Genomic DNA, 21,010 nt, shown 5'->3' on the forward strand with positions numbered 1-21,010 from the left:
TTCTAGTTTTTAGGTAACCCTTTGTTTGGTCATTTGAGAAACTGCCACACTCTTTTCTAAAGTGGCTGCACCATTTTGCACTCCCACCAGCAGTATATGAAGGTTCTAGTATGAGGATTTCAATTCTGCAAATCTTTGTCAAAGCTTGTTGTTAATTGTTTTAATGATAGCCTTCTGAGCAGGTCTTAGTGATATCTCACTGTGGTTTTGATTTTCATTTACTTGATGGCTAATGATGCTGAGCATTCTTTCCATGTGCTCACTGCCCTTTGTACATCTTCGTTGGAGGAATGTTTAATCATATCTTTTGTCTGTTTACTAATTTTTTCAGCATCAACTTTCACCACTCATCTCTGTAGTCTTTGTTACTATTTGTGGTTAGCTGTCCATATCACTTTTGTCAAATAAAGATCTTTGTGACTCTATGTAAAATGTATTTCTTATTTTTTATCTTTTCTGAGTTCCTCTTCTGACCAAGTTTCCTCCTTCATCTCTCTCTCTTTTTTTTCTATTTTAGGAAGATTGCAATGGCATATTCAGAATTAATGTAAGTGTGTCCAAGAACCTAAATTTAAAATTAAGACCTGGAGAGAAAAAACCTGGATTTTGGGTGCCCCGTGTTTGGTAAGATATTAGAAAAAAAAAATCCCTAAGAATGCTATATTTGTCAACATAAGATTTTAAATCAGTACAATATGGTATGAAAATAAGAGTAACTCAGATAGAGATATGAAAGTGCTTGAAAGGAAAAGCACTGAATTACAACAGGATATAAAATTACTGTAAATATGAGAGCAAGTGGTACCCTGAGTCCCACGTTGCTTCATGAAACTAGTAAAATATCACTGCAGTATTTTTTCAATATTTTAAAAGTTTGTATCTGGATTCACATGGCTTCCAAATTTTTGAGATTAATTTTTTTTCAATCAAATTTTTAGTCAAATTTTAATTTTTAAAATTAATTTAAATTTTAAAAAATTTTAATCAAATTAAAACTAAACTCACCTGAATGTATATATTTAAGGGCAGATCTGATGTCCTCATAGTGGTTGTGAAGAAGCCTACTTAATCAGTTTCAAAGCCCATTGATAGTGAAGAATTTTCATCATTGAAACACTAGATAGGAATAATCAATAACACAATTGATTATATCTAACTCTTTAAAATTTGTCTTTCTTGAAAATGAGTTTTCAAAGCATTTACATCAAAGATGGAAGAACCTAGTACCCTCTTTCTCATCCATTTTACTAAAGATCATGAATAAAATATCTCAGTCCACTTCATGGATGAACTAAGTGTTCTATCAACTGCATTTGTCCTTTAAATTGTTACCTATGTGTTTTTTTTTTCTTTCATTTTACCTTTTAGAATAATGAGTGAAGAATAGCAACTACTTTGCTTTTGTCACAATCGACTAAATGTCAAACTCTTTAAAAGGAATAGCATTTCACCCATTTGTACCCCTAGGACTTATAGTTACAGCTTTGGCATTTCTATAAAATGAAATTCACTTTTATAAGCAATGCAATGTATATTGGGTTGTTTTTTTAATACCAAAGATTTATTTAAGAATAAATTAATTTTGGATTTGTGGCTATATATGTATGTGTGTATATATATATATATATATATCTCCATAGGACTATCCTTATCCCAGTGCTAACTAGAAAATCAGTCTCATTTACATTAAAATAAAAAATTAAGGAAGCATAAAACATTTATTTTTTGTGAGGTGAAAACTCATTATTATACCATAAATAATTTACTTAAATCAGTACATCAAATGGGATTTTTTTTCCTACTGTTTTGGAATTTTGGCTAAAGCCTTGAAGCTGAGGTTAACAGGAGATAAATTATTATTATATTCTAAAGAGAGCCACTAGGCAATCTCAGCAGAACTTACTAAAATTTATCCACCTCCATCACCCAGGTCATGCAAAACAAAACACTGCACTCATAGATGACCTCATGAAGTGAATGAACTCAGTGGAGTGTTATGGCATCTCTCTTCCCTTTATTATGGAATAAGGTGCTTCCCACCTCAGCCAAGTCAAGTACCCAGGAGGGCTAGCTGATATCACAGATTGGCAAGGCTTTGTGGCCAAGCAACTCTTCTGATGTTCCCAGAGGTCTGAGTCATCACTACTTAGGCTGCCTAATCTGAGCTGTCCTGATGGAACCCTTTGTATGTACTGCAAAGGGCTAAGTGCTGGGGAGCAGGTCCCCTATTTGAAGAGGCTGTTCATGTGTTTCCAGGAGTGGGAGCTGAAAATCACCTATAGACTACCTTCGCAGGAATGGTGCAGTGGGGCATTCTCAATGGGGAGTGTTTAAAAGTATAGTGTTCTAATAGAAAACTTGAGGTATAATAAGGCCAACAGATCAAGAGACAATCAATTACCATTGAAAAGATAGCTAGTTGCTCATAGCTCCCAAGAGGAAGGGCCAAGCCATACCTCGGAGCCACACAGGGAAGCACTAGGGTTGGTCACAGGCAGAAGGAAAGACGCTGTGGGAAAGAGCCTTTTTTCTGGGTTCCCTGAGAAGGAAGGTGAGGCAGGGCAGTCAGGCTTAGGATTGGCTAGTTTGATCATTTCAATGGGCTCTGGGGCATAGGGACTGCCTTCATGATCTGGTACCTGGGCCCTGGTGTGATTAGGGCTGGTATATAGTGGTCCGGAGTGTGAAAGCCTAATAACAGAGGAGGTTGAGGGTATGGACTCTTGACTGACTAGTTTGTATTTGAAAAGCACACCCTAGAAAGGACTCCTCCCAAGGTTGGGAAGAGGGTGATGAGGGAGGCAGGATGACTGGGCGTTTTATCAAGTTGTCCAAAACAAAGTGTGTCCTGCATTTGTATGTAGGGCAGATGGTAAAGTGTCAAGTTTACAGAAGCTAGAAACATGGTTAATATACAGAGTTTCTGAGGAACACACAAATGCACAACATAAAGAATAACAGCTGCTGTGACAAGAGCACCAATGGCCAGAGTACAAGAGCATACAGTGCACAGCCTCTCACTCTATTTCTGTAACTCCAGTCTTATAAGAACCAGATGGCATCCTGAAGAGGAGGAGTGAATCAGAGTAGCCAACGCTCTTCTTCCCTCCTCAAACCACTGATCAGGCTGAGCTGCTGAGGATGGGATCCTTGCACAGGGTTAAGACAGGCAAGGTTGGATGTAAAACGGAGTGGACTTTTTAGAATGAGACTGATCTAAAAAGCGTTGACCTCTCCCCAAGATGTCAGGAAGGGAGCTAGGACGTACTATACAGCAGTATTGGGAGAAAAGTAAAAAGCTTTTTTCCAGTTGTACCCTATGTTATTCAGCTTTGTTTCATAAAATCATCTACTTATGATTTTTAAAGTCAGAGTTAATTGAAATGTAATGTCTTATGTAACTTATTAGGGGTTTCAAATTCAATGACACTTTTAAAGCTTAAATGGATAAAGAGGTATCATTTAAACATCATCATAATAGCTTTTGTCCATTTGTTCAGAAAATTGTGACTTGGATTAATTTTAGGGACCTGTAAATCTTCCATCAAATAAATGTTAGCTGTCACCAGATAATTTTTATATTTTTCTTCTTAGTAAGCTCACCAAGAATTAGCAGCTGAAATTTTTGTAATTTTATATTGGCTAATTTATGATTAAGAAAATAACTTTTATCTGGGAATCGGCCTAGAACAGTGGTTCTCATCCTTCCTAATGCCACAACCCTTTAATACAATTCTTCATGTTGTGGTGACCCCCAATTTCATTGTTACAAATTGAACATAATTAAAGCATAGTGATTAATCACAAAAACAATATGTAATTAGATATGTGTTTTCCGTTGGTCTTAGGCGACCCCTGTGAAAGGGTCATTTGACCCCCAAGGGGGTCGCGACCCACAGGTTGAGAACCGCTGGCCTAGAGGAATGCTTTGATAATTATAATTAGGACATCAATATACACTAATTCAGGAGATAGTCTGGTTTCTGTATTTTCTTTTCAGATGAATACATGCATTTCCTTTGGAACCACTTAGACTTAATGAGATACAAATTACCTTGCTAAAAAGGATTAAACATACCATGTAACTATTGTGTGTTTTGTTTTCAGCAGAAGTCTTTAATATAGGAAAATGTAATTTATGAGAGAAAAATCAACAAAGTACTCAGTTTCATAATAAGTGCATTTATTGAGTCATTACTATTCACCACCAGGTGTTATGCTATCACTGGGGACAAGCTATGGCCCCTGATCCCCAGGAGCTTGAAGTCTAGTGGAGAACAGAAACGGAAATTACAAGTAATTTATTATAATATGCTAAGGTGTTTGGTGCTACATAAATAATCCCCTAAACTCACTTGAAGCTCACCTGAAAGCTTACCTCTAGGTAATTTTAAGTTACACTGTCATACAGTCTAGGGCAGTCAGAAGATCAAATTTTTGTAGAATCCATATGGCACAAACAATTGGGGACATCCTTTAAGAAAAAGAGTATAAAAATACCTTATTCTTGTAAGTTTAATAAAAACATAGGGCCATGTGAACTCACCGCTGGGCCCCTTCCAGAATTGTGGAAGATACCTGTCCAGGGAAAGGCCAGAGGTGTAAGTTTCTGTAGTGTGCTGGTATATTGGCCAGGATAGGATACCGTAGGCAAAGGGTGCAGTGGCACACACAGGAGAGGCACCTTACCCAACTATGACCAGACCAGGGCGAAGGACCCAGAGGAGAAGACACTGGTTAACTTTTGAAGGACAAATAGGCATTAGGCCACTGAAAAGAGGAAGAGTCATGGCCAGGTGAGTGGGAGGGGCTTGGCGGAGGTAACGTGTTGCAAACTCAGGAAACCCAAATTGCTATGGCCAAAGTGCAAGGCAAACAAATAAATAAATAAAGCAGTGTATTCTAGAAAGTACAAAAAGTTCTGATTTTTTAGACTAGATCGCAGAGTTGTAAGACATAGGGGGCCATTTTGGATAAGGCCATTCCCTGTATTTTCACACCCAACGGTAGAGGCTAAGTTTCTTCCTCCGTGGTGCCCCGTCTTCCCAGAGAAGGGAAACTCTCTGTATCATGATCTTGGGGACGTTGGCGCACTTTTCATTGGAAGGTAAAAGATTGACAAAGTTGTGAGGTCAGAACCAATGTCTTAGTTTTCTGAATTAGATACTAAGATTATAATCTTTAAAAGTTAACCAGAAAAGATGATATTTAAACAGCCTTCCAAGTCAGGGAAGAGCTACAGGTAAAATGACAGTAATGGATGAAGACTGGGATTTATTGAAGTCCTCTGTGGTTGTAGGTTTAATCTTTCCAATTTTAAATACATGAACAAAGCATATACAAATATTTTATATGACGAAAGCTGAAAAAGACTTATTTTTCTTTTAAATGTGATCTATTCTTCCGACTATTTAAGTCTATGATCTTCTGTTTTCTTTTTCTTGGTCTAGCCTGAAAGTGTATTTTTAACATATTCTACTTTTAAAAGTAGTTTTGATTGCTGCAAATTCAGCTAAAAAAATTAAAAAACTTTACAGAGGAACGGGGGTGGAGGAGGAAGAAGAAGGTAAAGGATGGATAAATGGTGATAGAGGACACTTGACTTGGGGAATAAACACACAATACAGTGTACAGATGATGGATTGTAGAATTGTGTACCTGAAACCTGTATAATTTCATTAACCAATGTCAGCCCAATAAATTCAACTAATAAATAAATAAATAAATAAATAAATAAACAAACAAACAAACAATTAAGTATATATATCACTGTGGGGGGTGGATGGATGAGACAGAAAGTTTAACATCAGATCTGAGAGCTGGCTCAGTTGGTTTAAAAAAATCTTTGAGAAAACAGTGGTACCTGTAGAATCCTTGTAGTTTCTGTCTTCTGTAAAATATATTCCATTTCATGGAAACTCCCAAAGGAAAAGTTGTTGGAAAAATCCAAGAGAACATGCTTATAACTTCATACTAAAAAGTATAAATCAGAATCCTAGAATATGAATTTGTGAGTAGTGCTTTTGCACTATGTAGAAAACATTTTCTACCAAATAGCCTTAAACCTTTAGGAGCAAGTCAGTTTCAGTTTTACATTTTCTTACTAGATCCCCATCTATTTAGTATTTTAAAAAGAACTTATAAGGATACATCCCATGATTGTTCTGTGGCTTTAAAAAAGAAAAATGGTGGTACAAAAATGCTAAACCTGATTGCCCCCAAGTGAGTTACCTTTTGTGAGGGTTACATTTTAATAAATGAACTAGCAGGGGAAAAAATATCAAAATATAATTCAGATAAGCTTCAGTGGGCCTACTCTCTTTAATAATCCTGAGCTCAATTCTCCATCAAATTCAAGAAACGTAGTGGTAGTCCTGATTTTTCAGTGTGTGGTTGTCTAAATCTTTTAACTACTTAAAATAGCCTCTAGTAAGGGGGAAATAGAAAAAAAAAACAAAAAACTCTTCACTCTTCTATGAGCAAAAAAAAAAAAAAAATGGTAGCTCAGACCTGTAATGACTAAGGGAAATGTCAGAGTAGAAAAGATCACTTTTGTAAATGTGAAGAAAAAAATGTCCGAAAAATAAGAAATAAGACATCCTCTCCCCCTGAAAAATGAGACCACAGTGTTTTAGAATAGGGAATGTGCTGTGGGTGTAGCAGCATACTGTGCACTGAGAACACAGGAAGTATCCATTGAGAACATCAGTGTTTGTGAGAGAAAAAAAAAAAATGCAACTGGGAGAGAGTGATCTGGAAACAACGGCCATGCGCAAACACATCTGTCTTCTCAGTGATCTCTCACTACTTCACAGTGTGATGATGTTCACATGAGGACACAGAATGAACTAAAGTGGCCAAATTCTACTCTTTTGACATTTTCTGTACTAACACGGGGAATTGTAACTTATGCCATTAGAAAGATTTCCAATTAAAAACCAATTTCAAAATTCCTACCCAGATTCCAATGCCCCTTTGAGAATCTCCTACACAGTTTCTAACTAGAACGTGTATTCCAGTCCTCAGTATAATCAGGACAAGCCGGAAACGTTTGCAGATCCTCTCGAGCTAGAACTCAAAGTTGTGTAGCATTTTGTTGTCTTCAACTGAGAGCACCCCATCATTACCTAATAATTACTTACACAATTAATCATCTACAACACACAGTATTATGATGTAGCAAAAGAATCCCATATAGCCCACCTTCCAAGTGCTAAACACCCCTCTGCACCCAAGATTGGAAAGAGCTACAAGTATTTGCCTTGGGGTGCTTCTTATCGGAATTTCACAGAACATTCCTCTTTCTGATTTTCAGGGCGAATCCTCGGAACTTTAATTTCGACAATGTTGGAAACGCTATGCTGGCGTTGTTTGAAGTTCTCTCCTTGAAAGGCTGGGTGGAAGTGAGGGATGTTATTATTCATCGTGTGGGGCCGGTAAGCAAGCCCATGGAATCCTTTGAACACAAGCCTTTCAGCAGCTGCTTTCACTTGCTTTGATGAATAACCATATTTTTCATTTATACAGATGCATGGAATCTATATTCATGTTTTTGTATTCCTGGGTTGCATGATTGGACTGACCCTTTTTGTTGGAGTAGTTATTGCTAATTTCAATGAAAACAAGGTAAGAATTCTTGGTGTGAGTACCACAGAGTTTATTCTTTTCCGGCCACTCATAAAGCTCTCTTTTTTTGCACACACAGCATGATGTCACATTAAACTGTAATGTGACTGGTGTAAATAATCTCTGTAACTATTTCACAAGCAACCTCATTGCTGCCTTTCAGCCCCGTTATTTAAGGGCACAACTCTCTGGCTAAATGCCCTCCTTTGGTGACAGTGTCATTCATTCATAACAACTGACAGGCACATCTCCTATTGTTCAAATGGAAAGGATGTGCAAAAAGTTATTCAAGTACCATAGCTGAAGCTGATGCAGGGATTGCAGGTAATACTGCTCTCACTAATGTAAATTAGATGCTTCTTAGTAACTCAGTAAGTGAGTTACTTCTAACACCAGTTGTATTTTGATGGGATGGGGAGGAGGGCATGGTACAAGTTTTAAAATCTTAGTTCATAGGATAAAAAGAAGATTTTCTAATTTAATGTTAAAATCTTTGCATGCTGCCCTAGCTGGTTTGGCTCAGTGGATAGAGTGTTGGCCTGAGGACTGAAGGGTACTGAGTTTGATTCCGGTCCAAGTCACATGCCCAGGTTGCAGGCTCGATCCCAGTAGGGGGTGTGCAGGAGGCAGCCAATCCATGATTCTCTCTCATCATTGATGTTTCTATCTCTCTCTCTCCCTTCTCCCTTCCTCTCTGAAATTCATAAAAATATATTTAAAATAAAAGTTTTGCATGCTTTATGAACTTGGGAAGCTGAGTTCATAACAGCTCAAATGATCAATAAAGAGCTCACAAATGGGAAAAGAGCAAGTGGAGTTTCCTGCCAAAAAACACATGAGTTTGAGGGGACACATTCTATGTCGTTCTTCTGGACATGGTTGGCATGCCCCCTGTTGTGTCAAGGTCAGTCTTCTTATGTCTTAATAATTGAGACACATACAGTTTCTACTCACTTCCTATTCACTAAGGTTTAGATATGCTATTCTCAATTCCCCAACTCGGAAATGCACAGTTGAAGAGAAGACAGCATAAAATAAGGAGTAGAAAATGGGGCGAGAATTCAGAAGTAGTGCCTATTGCTGCAAGAGTCTGTGATGCTCCCAATTCAAGTGCATGAAAATGTCGACTGTCGTTCTGCGCTGAATGAAAAGCTAGATGTCACTGAACAGCTCCGTGCTGCGCTATGTCATTCACAGCGAGGACTGATTCCAACGCACTCACATCAGAGCTCTGGTGTGTGCAGCTCTGCCTGGGACCGTATCACTCACGTCCAGACTCCACGTGTGAGATGCCAGTTAGTCAGCCAATTGGCGCCTTTGATGTGTGCCGAATGAGGATGTCGTTTTGTTCAGACTTTCAAAGAGTGCAACTTAAAAATCACCCCTTTGGGTCCCAACACTACTCTACCCCACAGAAACCTGGAATTTTAGAGTAAGAAAGGATAGAGAACATATCGCCCAGCCCCCCTATTTAACACATTCACAAATGAGTTTCTTTCAGCCCTACCCTGTGTTCAATTTAATTCCAAGCAGAAAGAGGAAGATGGGTCTTTTCAGATGCCTTTGAGGCATGTGATGGAGCAGACACTGGGAATTCCGGAATAGGAGCAGAAGCTAATCAGTCAATTAAGACAGTTGAAGCTCTGCTTGCTCAGAACACCATCCAAGGCCCTCTGAGCAGACACCTAATTTCAGAAGAATTAGGTCCTATGGCAGCTCACAATTCAGCAGCATAATGAAATGACATAAAATTTTGAATTAACCGGAGACAGTGTAGTTCCTCAACTCAGAGAATGTCTGAAGCAAGCAGAATAACAGGCCTACTTCCAACACCAGTTGTATTTCTATTCTGAAGGAGGAAAGGAACGTCTCTACCTGAGAAAGGGGAGCATGGAAGCTCAAATGTGTGCTTAGAGAAAGAGGCAAAGGAGAAGAAATCATATCACCAGACATTATAAACTTGAATAGTTAATAGGAAATACACATTTCTCAATTACAGATTTCTAAATTATGTGAACATTTTAGAAAAGATTTCTTTTCTGCAAGTTTTGTCCATGGTAGCAGTTCAGCTGCTATGTAACAGGACTTATTCGTTTATTATTCAACCAGAGGCTCGATGCATGAAATTCATGCAAGGGGCTCGGCCCTCGCAGCTGAGGTGGCTTGCCTCAGTCTTTGTCCGGAAGGTCGTCTAGAAGGATGTCCAGATGGTCGTTTGGCTGTCCGGTCTAATTAGCATATTACACTTTTATTATTATAGATCATTCAACAGACTTCTTTGAGCACTTACTAGGTGCCCCACTCTGCTTTTGAGCCTGAGAGCATAAGAAGCTAATCCATGAACACTAATCACATAAAGGTTTCTGCCCTCATGGAGCTCACATTCTAATGGTTATACCTGAAAGTATATAAACAGAATTCCAAATGTATAGGCAACAGAGAGAACTAAAGATATGGGAGCTCTGGCCAGGAGTGATGGTCCATATACCAAAAGGTGGTGGGTTTGATTCCCAGTCAGGTTATGTACCTAGGTTGTGGGTTAGGGAGGGAACTGATCAATGTTTCTCTCTCAAGCCAATACTTCTCTCTCTCTATCTCCCTTCCTCTCTCTCTAAAATCAATAAAAACATACCCTTGGGTGATGAAAAAAAAAATGATATTGGAAATAAGGTAAGTTTTGCGGGCAAAGTTTTAACAATTCAGAATCATGCAATATTATGGCTTCCCTAGAAAATGGAACCCTGTTTAAAAAGTTCAAAATCTTTAACAATAATATATATGTATATATTTTTTTAATTTCCCTAGTATAAGACAATAAGTTTGATTAATACACTTAATTTAATAACAATGCACTTTTAGAGGTTATTACATTAATGATTAGAGTACAGGTTTCCAAAATATCTTGCTTTGTATAACAAAGAAATAATATGAATGCGTATAGCATCCCCGAAACAAATATTTATTTGCAGTTACTGAGAAAAATGGTTTAGCAAAAATAATATCAGAGAAATTTAATTTAAAGCAAATATTATTAGGAATAAACAGTGTAATTAAATAATTTCAAAAGAAGTTAAATCCCCAGAAAAAATAAAGGACTCCTTAAAATATATGAAAATAAAATTAATTAGCCTTGGCTGGTGTGGCTCAGTTGGTTGAGCATCATCCCATGAACCAAAGGTCACTGGTTCAATTCTCAATCAGGGCACATGTCTGGGTTGCTGGCATGATCCCCAGTAGCGGGTATGCAGGAGACAGCCAACCGATGTTTCTCTCCCACATGGATATTTCCCTCTTTCTCTTCCACTCCCTTCTTCTCTCTCTAAAATCAATAAAAACATTTTATAAAATTAATCAAATTATTTTTAAAAGCTATAAAATCCAAAATTATGGTGAACTATATTAACATATTTTTCTAATAATTTCATAAATCAGCAGGAAAAAAGAAAGACTATATGAAATTTGACACAATAAAATTATGTGATCTACTAACATATGAAGAACCCTGACCCCCACAATTTTCAAGTACAAAATGTATCCTCTACAAAGTCATAAAATAATAATTGTAAAAAAAAATGATAATGTATAAAACAGGTTCTCTACCATAATAAAAAATATAGCAAAAAAAATCCCTCGGGATTTGGAAATATTAAGACAACATTCTAAATAATTTATTAATTAGTAATATGGCCAATATTAAAATTAATGTTACAATAAAAATAACAGTAAAATTGAAGAATGTAGGAGGAAGGAAGTAATAACGATATAGAAAAACAACTATAGAAAGGCTCAAGAATGACAAAACAGATTCTTTTAAAAAATTAAATGATAAACCTTTTGCAAGGTTCAGCATCAACAAAAATGTGGAAAAGGAAAGCAAACAAACTTATAGTTAGTAAAGCTATGCCAGTATTGTTACAGGGAGAGAAAGTTAGACTTACAGAACAGAATAGAAAGCCCAGGAGATACCCATGTATATATAAAACAGAATTAGCACAACAAATCAGAGGAGATGAGAGCATCAGTAAGTGAAACTGTAATAATGGTCTAGAAGAAAATAAACTCTACCTCATAGCCTACTCAAAAATGAGCTCCAGGTGAATGAATGACCTAACTATGAATATAAACCATTTTTAAACCATGTAGAATTTATTTTTGACCTGGATTTCTTGACATTTACCACAAAGTGGAATTCATAAAGAAAAAAATTATAACTTAGATTACATTAAAATGAAAAGTTGTTGAATGATAAATGGCACATTTTGTCTAAATGATAAAAACAAGACTTCAAAAAAAAAAAAAAAAAGAGCTAAGCCCTAGTCAGTTTGGCTCAGTGGATAGAGCCTGCAAACTGAAAGGTCCCAGGTTCAATTCCAGTCAAGGGCATGTACCTCAATTGAGGCTTCTCCCCGGCCCGGGCCCTGGTCGGGGCATGTGCGGGAGGCAACCAATTTATATGTTTCTTTCACATCGATATTTATCTCTGTCTTTCCCTCTCTCTTCCACTCTCTCTAAAATTCAACAGAAAAATATCCTCAGGTGAGGATTTAAAAAAAAAAAAAAAAAGAGCAAAGACTAAGAGAAAATATTTACAACTCAAATAACTACAAAAAGTACCCAGAATATATTGAGAATGTTTACAAAACATCAAAAAGTAAATATATAAAAATGAGCAAAGAATACGAACAGGCGATTTCCAAAGGAAGAAACAGGAATCACCACTTATACAAATAAAAAATGCTTCATCTCCTTAATGTTCAAACTAGATACATTCACACACACACATCAAATGACCAAACTAAAATGTCTGATAATGTCAAGCATTAGCAAGAATATAATTGCTAGTGGCAAATGTTCATGCTTATTCTTCTTTGGTCAGGAACTTGGCAACATCTGGTAAATGTAAAGATGTATAAATTTCTAGACCCCAGCAATTCCTCTCCTAGAGATTTACCATGGAGGAAGGCACATAGATGTTTATCATGAGCCAGTACATTTGTGTCTATTGCAGCATTGTCTATAGTCCATAAACCGAAAATGAGTAACTTCTGATATATTTGTACAATGGCATACTCTATGAGCAGTTAAAGTAAACCAATTAGATCTAATATCTAGTTGTATGACAAGCATTGTTCAATGAAGGTAAAAACAAATTGCACAGATAAGCACATACTGAATACCAATTATATAAAATTTTAAAACTCAAGACAAATACATTTTTACGTATTGAGTCATACTTATTGAGGATGTATCTCTGAAGGATGGTCCCTGAGCTCTGGAGAAAGAAAGGAAGAATGGGTATTTTTTTTCCTGGTTTCTTAAATTATACTTCCAATACTATATTGTAATAAAATGTAACATATGTATGTGCATTTTAATGAAGTACTCTATGATAAAATAAAGCATATCTAGTCTCATTTAGCCAGTTGTCATAGTAATTTCTTAAAGATCCAAATTCTATGGCTTTATGCCACTTAAAAATAATTTTGCAAGTGCACCTATCAGAATGATTTTCAAAAGCATGTTTAAGGCAAAATACACTTATCCAGAAGCAGTAGCATTGACAAGCTATAATTTTGCTGCAGCGTTTTCTGCTATGAAATGAAAGGAAACTAATCACTATTAGAGTGAGGACCCCTTTTTTGAAAATTTAATCATGCAGAAAACCTTCTTTATATTTCCCCAAACCCGGGAAATGTTCAAAGATGCCCATTGAAGGTCTGCTTCGAAGCCTGTGGCCATCCCTTTTGGCCATCCCTCTCAAGACCAAATTTGAGAATTCTGACCCTGTTTATCAAACCATCATAGGATTTGAAGAATATATTTATTTAAAACCCCCAAATTAGTCCTGTTTGTATCACCACCCCATGTGCAATGTCCTTGGCGTGGAGTACATGACAAAAGGCCTTTTTCTGCTTTCCTTTGTTTATTAAGGGGACGGCTCTGCTGACTGTAGATCAGAGAAGATGGGAAGATCTGAAGAGCCGACTGAAGATAGCACAGCCTCTTCATCTCCCACCTCGCCCGGGTATCAAAGATGCTCTGATTTTATTCATGTTGGGCACTAGTGTTCATGATTCCCCAGGAGTCTAAGATTTCAATTAAAATAATAATCGTGAGGCCACTAGGTGGTTGTGCATAAGTTAATATAGAAACAGTCTCCAAACCACAGATCTCTCCAAAGGCTATTAAAATCAACCACCCAAAGGCTGTGCTTCAGCGCTCTCAGGATAAGCCTTAATGAAAAAATGAATTTTTAAATAAAATATTGTGCTTGCCTTTTCAACATATGAGTGAAATGTATTAAACTGACAGAAATTGAATGATGTGGTTCTCCTTCTGATACGGATGGCTTCATGCACCATGGTTTTAAATATTCAGAGCCAGCCATTCCTGCAAAACACTACACAATAGACTGAGCCGTGGGGGTGGGGAAATGTGATGGGTTTTATGATGAGCATTAAAGAAAATGAAAGGCAAGAAAGTAAATGTGACTTCGGTCTAAAGTTCCCTGGCCTAAACCTTTCTTTTCCAGATAATGATGGCTTTAGAGCCAAGATGTATGACATAACCCAGCACCCGTTTTTTAAGAGGACAATTGCTTTACTCGTCCTGGCCCAGTCGGTACTGCTCTCTGTCAAGGTACTGGGTTTTACCTTTAGACTCTGGGAATGAATTTCTTCCTCGTGGCTGCATCCAAGAATATCACAAATGGCCACATCTACCAGGACCTGCGCTCTTTAGTATAAAATTTTTAAATTCACAATTGTGTTCAAATGGGAGGAAGAGCGGGGAGGGCTTTTTTGTGCCCAACGCCCGATGGATTTAGGCAAAGACGTGTGTGCTGTTTCCTATACAGTGGGACGTCGAGGACCCAGTGACTGTTCCTTTGGCAACAATGTCAGTTGTTTTCACCTTCATCTTTGTTCTCGAGGTACCGTAATGAGTCAGTGGGTTTGGGGGATGGGGGGGGGGGGGACGGACAGTGCACATTTTAAAGTAAGATAGTGTCCTCCTTTGATGGTCCTTATTTCAACTCTGTGCCCCATTGCTTTTGAAGTCTTTTTTTTTTTTTTTGAGGGGGATAGTGTGCTCTTAGGGTATTTCCTTTTGAGTCTGTTCAGTTTAACTTGAACAAAGACTTCACTTTATATTTTGGAATTTTCTAACCACAGGAATTGCACACTGCCGTTAATTTCTGTATCAGAATGATGGCCTGTCTAGTTATCTGAGTTCAAATATTTAGGGCAAACTGTACAGACCACTGTAATTCAGGGACTCAAATTGCAATGTGGTGGTAAAGGGAATTGACCCAGAGGTTATTTTAATATATGGTTCATATCATATTACTTTCCAGGGATAGTCTTTTCCTTCCAACAAGCTCTTTGAAATACAAGCAGATTCTTATTTCACCCTGAACTGGTTGATGTTTCCCAAAATCTATGGTCTTTTACTTGGGGGAGAAAAATGTCCTGCTATCAAACCAGTCATAAAACAAGGAGAAAAGAGTGTGGAGAATATATATGTGTTACCTACTCAGCTTTTTTATATATGTGATAAATTTGTCTCTTTGGTTGCTACCTTTTAAAAAAAATAATGTGACTCAGGTTAATACATTTAAATATGTACTAAACAGTCTCGATTTACTCTCTTCACTGTTTTTCTCAGGTTACAATGAAGATCATAGCAATGTCACCTGCAGGCTTCTGGCAAAGCAGAAGAAATCGATATGACCTACTAGTGACCTCACTTGGCATTGTCTGGGTGGTACTTCACTTTGCCCTCCTGGTAGGTGTAAATTGTTTATTTCAGTTGAAAATTTCATAGTTGTACAATAGAAGTAAAATGTGGCCATGAATATAATTTTAAATTTTCTAGGGGCCACATTTAAAATATGGAAAAGGCCGAAACCTGTTTGGCTCAGTGGATAGAGCGTCGGCCTGCAGACTGAAAGGTCCCGGGTTCAATTCCAGTCAAGGGCATGTACCTGGGTTGTGGGCATATCCCCAGTAGGGGATATGCAGGAGGCAGCTGATCAATGTTTCTCTCTCATCGATGTTTCTAACTATCTCTCTCCCTTCCTCTCTGTAAAAAATCAATAAAATATATTTAAAATAAAATAAAATAAAATATGGAAAAGAAACAACATTAATTTAAACCTACCATATCCAAAATACAGGGTGGGGCAAAAGTAGGTTTACAGTTGTTCATGTGGAAAATAATACTATAATTAATAAGTAATAGTACAAGAATAAATTCTGTGTTTTGTGTGCTCACAACTGTAAACCTACTTTTGTCCCACCCTGTATTATCATTTCAACATGTCAGCAATATATAAAAAAAAAATTATGGCCTGGCTGGTGTGGCTCAGTGGTTGAGCAATGACCCATGAACCAAGAGGTCACTAGTTTGATTCTCAGTCAGGGCACATGTCCGGGTTGCGGGTTCAGCCCCTGGGAGGAAGTGTGCAGAAGGCAGCGGTCAATGTTTCTCTCTCTCTGCCCCTCTCCCTTCCTCTCTCTAAAATCAATAAAGTCATATTTTTAAAAGTTAAAAAATTATGAAGGAGAGATGTTACATGCTTTCTTTTGTACTAAATCATTGATTGAATGTGTATTTTACATTTATAGAATGTCTTAATTTATATTCACTACATTTCAGGTGCTCAATAATAGCATGAGGTAGTGGTTATGTTGGATACTCCAAGGTTCTAGTCTAGGGTCCACCATTTTTCAGCCTTGATCAAGTTATTTGTCTTCAGTGATCTTTTGTTTCCTGCTCTGAACTAGGAATATGATTTCATAATCTACAGGTTTCATATGAACATTATGAAGATCAAAGAATGTGAAGTTTTTCTAATTGTTAAGATTAAAGAAACCATAACACATTATTATAAATATCTTCTTTTTTTTCTTAGTTTTCCTTGATCCCACCCAAAAATACTATTATCCATTTCCCCCTATTTTCTTCTATTCATTCTCTCGTCCTCTAGAGAAGATCCATAGCACACAGAGCCCACTTACACATCACAAAGGCCTAGTTTGAGTATGCAATTGCTGTGCTCAGAAAGATGTTGAGTGTCCTTTTTAAGGCAGCTATTAACTTCAGAGTCAGGGGCTGTGCCAAGCCCAGGTGGGCTCTCAGTCACCCTGATTCATTTCCTCAAACAGTAAATGGTTTTGAGTACTACATATGTGCAAGTCACAGTGCTAGGAATTGAGAAGAATGTAATGAATAAAACAAAGACAGTGACTGCTTTCATGGGCCACACAGCCTGGGAAGTTAGGTACGCATCCACTGAATGCTCCCAAGTCTATGAGAATTACAGCTATGGAAAGGAGATGGAGGAGAGACACAAGTTGCTCTGACAACACATAATAGTAGATGGCTTTATCAGGGAGGTCCTGGCAGGCATCCTGAGGGAGTGATAATTGGGATCAGTCTGGAGGAGGAGGAGAATATTTTAGGATGTTCTAGAACGGAAGGGTGCAGTGGAATAGACAGCACTATTAGAGGAGGAGCAAAGGGAACAAGGTACAAGATCTGCATGGGTAAGAAGGTGTCAGACCTCTCAGGATCCAAGTGAAAGTTTAGGGTCATCATCCTAGAAGCTGTTGGGTGTTATCACTTCCAGAATGTAAAGCAAGTAGGTATCTACAGTAGGTTTGGTGCTCACGTGGAGAGGGGGGCAGCAAGACCCAGGGTTTTTTGTTTGTTTGTTTGTTTTTATATATTTTTTATTGATTCTTTACAGAGAGGAAGGAAGAGAGATAGAGAGCCAGAAACATCGATGAGAGAGAAACATCGATCAGCTGCCTCCTGCACATCTCCCACTGGGGATGTGCCCGCAACCCAGGTACATGCCCTTGACTGGAATCAAACCTGGGACCCCTCAGTTCGCAGGCCTACGCTCTATCCACTGAGCCAAACCGGTTTCGGCAAGACCCAGGTTTTTATATATCTCCAAATTGCAACTAAAAGCTACTCAGTCCAAGCAAAAGAATAGAGTAAGCTTCCTAATTTTACATGTCCCCAGAGAGGAGCTCTCACACCAAAAGACCAACTTGCCTATTCTGCCCCACTGCTTTGGTTCTTCTCCAAGAACCTCTGGTCCTGGAAGCATGCTCGCCCTCCACTCTATTGTGCAGTGGACCACTGTGAAGGACGACGCAGTGCTTGTTCCCATCCCAAGAGGATTCTGTGCAGACACATTCATTTCCTTGCACCACACCAGATATCTCACTGGACCCCCTTCCCAGGTGCCCATCTGTGACTTGTCATTTGCCTGGGCAAGGAACCTCAAGAAAAATCACGTTTTGGCATCAGCTTAATGCCACAGTTATTATTGCAGTTACAGTCAGTGGGATCTTTGTTTCTCAGATTAAGCTTTCTTAGTCATAAAACACACCAAGTCATCTCTTGATCACATACTGAATGTGTTTTTGAGTAAGGAGGACATCTCTGAAATCATCTTAGACTAATGGACATGTGGCCAGCTGGTCTCCAGATGTCTCCAGAAGCCTTCAGAGAGAAGGAATCTGACCTCCAGCAATCTTTTCCAACACCCAAGCTCCCTCTGCCATGATTCCTTTATCTCCTGTCTCACTTGACTCCCTTGTGTTGTATTGTTATCCTAGATTATTCTTGCTCCTCAAAGAAACTAGCCATTATTTTATGTAAAAATAAGTTTTAAAATACAGAATTCAGCTGAGCAAAACAGAGACCAAAATTTAATTTAAGATTTAATTTTATAGTTAATATTTATTCATGAGTTTTGGCAGTGACCTTTTCAGCACATTTTTAAGATAAATTTCTTATGATACTTTTTACATTTTATTAAACTAATTATTCAGTAGACTTCACAAAAAACCCGAAATGAAAAAGGGAATTGTAATAAGATCTTTTGTGCAAATTATGAGAGCCTCTTTTCTGTTTAAATTTCAGAATGCATATACCTACATGATGGGCGCATGCGTGATTGTCTTTAGGTTTTTCTCGATCTGTGGAAAGCATGTAAGTATGCTGTAAAGAACAGCATCAAAGGTTGCATATGCAATAAAGAAAAAAGCATTGACTAACTTCAGCTGTCCTTCTGGTCACTATGCTGTAGCTAAAAAATTGCTAGACATTAAAGTCCAAATGAGTAGATTTTAAATATTAAAATGAATCAGTAGCTTAGTTATCTTGTAATGTTTCCTGATATTTATGATGTTTTATTTATTCTTCATATTTTCTAAGTAAATTCAATTATCAACTAAAAATCGCATATCAGGCATGAAAGCAAAAACCAGTGGTCTTTCTTAATATGTCGTTATTTTTAGTTTTATTTTTAATAAAGTTATTTTACTTCAAAGAAAAATAATCCTTAATGAACATTCATAATTCTATGATTCCATATTTCTTTATCTTCTTTATTAATATTCATACATACATTCCACATATATTTTCATTTTTTTAAAGTACTTTTTCCTTTTTGGATTCTGACATTACATCATATGGAATGCACATAATGAACACTTAATACTTAATGGTATTTAATATTTTACCATTGTTTAGGTTTGTTCTTATGAGCATCTGTTGGTAGAAGAATACTGAGTCTACTTGTTACAGCCCAAAAAGTGTATAGCCCTTACCATAGTGAATTAGAGAGCAAGAGAAGAGAAAATGAGGGCTAAAAACCTGTGAGTTGAACTTTTATTGATTTGGCTGAAAAGGCTGAACAGTTTGACATACAAGTAGGATTTCTCTCTGTCTAAGAGTCTCTGAACAATATTCAGATTTAATAGCTAATAGGAAACAATTTTCAAACGATATCCTGAGGATCATTCTGATGCCCCTCAACATGCTTAGATGTTATTTACTCCCCACGTTCTCCACAGCTTAATGAATTGAATATTCCTATCCTCTCTCCGCCCATCTCTCTCCATCTCCATCTCCATCTCCATACAGGTAACACTGAAGATGCTCCTCCTGACGGTGGTCGTCAGCATGTATAAAAGCTTCTTTATCATCGTAGGCATGTTCCTATTGCTGCTGTGTTACGCTTTCGCTGGCGTTGTCTTATTTGGTACTGTGAAATACGGAGAGAACATTAACAGGTCGGTGTGTATTTATCTTTCTATTCATTTATCAAGCAAGCTTTTTTAGTAATAAAATCGTGAATAAGCACCTGAATGATTTTTGTCTATTAAAGATGGAGCCCTAACCGGTTTGGCTCAGTGGATAGAGTGTCGGCTTGTGGACTGAAGGGTCCCAGGTTCTATTCTGGTCAAGGGCATGTACCTTGGTTGGGGGCACATCCCCAGTGGGAGGTGTGCAGGAGGTAGCTGATTGGTGTTTCTCTCTCATCAATGTTTCCAACTCTCTATCCCTCTCCCTTCCTCTCTGTAAAAAAAGCAATAAAATATATTTTTTAAAAAAATGAAGATGGAGGCAAAGGAATAAGCAATCCATTGGAAATTACAACAAAATGAAAAGGCCAAATTTTAAATGACATTTTTCTAACTGAAGGCAGTATACATGTTTACTATAGAAACCTTAGAAAATTCAGGAATAAAAGAATCCATAACTCCCTACCATGCAGGAATAACCACTCCTGATAACCTGGTGAATTCCAGCACTTTTTCTAACCACACACTGCCAAAAAATGATATATTATTTTTAAGTAAATAATTTTGAGATGATATTGGGTTTCTTTCTTTTTTAGCAAAGCATGGAAAGTTAGAAGCGCCCCCCCCCCCAAAATGTTGTTATGTATGAAAAGCATTTTTCAAAGATAGCCTTAAATTTTGTGGAAGCATCTTATAATTTAAAATAGAAAAGTCCTCACACAACCAATTATATACAGATGTGTCTTGTTACAGAAATGACTGATTTGACACATGGCAGCTCCACCTTTTATAGCATAATCCACATGAAAGAAACAATCACTTTATATTGTCAAAGCTTGCTCCCTCAGTCATTCAAGATGAATGGGAAGAAATTGGCGGCACCATGCAAGGGGTGGGTTATTAAGACAGCTATACTTGAGACAAGTATATATAACAAACAAATAAGAGAGTGTAACCTTTGGAAATGATTACTTGGCAATCAAATTTGCTCCAAAATCCACCTGCTTTGGTAGTAGCTGACCTTACTACTTCATGACAACTATGTGACTCAACCTCTGCTTTCTTTTTCCTTAATTTAGGCATGCAAACTTCTCTTCAGCTGGCAAAGCTATTACCGTACTGTTCCGAATTGTCACAGGCGAAGACTGGAACAAGATTATGCATGACTGTATGGTAAATATCTCTTTGTCAATAACAGTGCCTTAGCATAGAATCGTTTGAAGATCTTTGGCTATGCAGCATTGGCTGTAGCCTACTTGTTAGCATCAAGGCTTTGC

At 37.5% G+C, this 21,010-nt stretch overlaps 1 protein-coding gene across 1 annotated transcript in view; it reads left to right on the forward strand.

Annotated features, from left to right (window-relative positions):
* NALCN (sodium leak channel, non-selective) overlaps positions 1 to 21,010 on the forward strand; it is a 300,444-nt gene that overhangs the window by 258,910 nt on the left and 20,524 nt on the right. The window contains exons 29-38 of the mRNA XM_081082492.1: positions 518 to 624; positions 7,316 to 7,436; positions 7,528 to 7,626; positions 13,558 to 13,651; positions 14,159 to 14,265; positions 14,483 to 14,557; positions 15,292 to 15,411; positions 18,568 to 18,636; positions 19,573 to 19,721; positions 20,813 to 20,906. Of these exons, the coding sequence (XP_080938618.1) occupies positions 518 to 624; positions 7,316 to 7,436; positions 7,528 to 7,626; positions 13,558 to 13,651; positions 14,159 to 14,265; positions 14,483 to 14,557; positions 15,292 to 15,411; positions 18,568 to 18,636; positions 19,573 to 19,721; positions 20,813 to 20,906 (1,035 nt within the window). The remainder of the gene's footprint in view (positions 1 to 517; positions 625 to 7,315; positions 7,437 to 7,527; positions 7,627 to 13,557; positions 13,652 to 14,158; positions 14,266 to 14,482; positions 14,558 to 15,291; positions 15,412 to 18,567; positions 18,637 to 19,572; positions 19,722 to 20,812; positions 20,907 to 21,010) is intronic.

The sequence above is a fragment of the Myotis nattereri genome, assembly GCF_964212035.1.
Source record: "Myotis nattereri genome assembly, chromosome: 2".
NCBI lineage: Eukaryota > Metazoa > Chordata > Mammalia > Chiroptera > Vespertilionidae > Myotis > Myotis nattereri.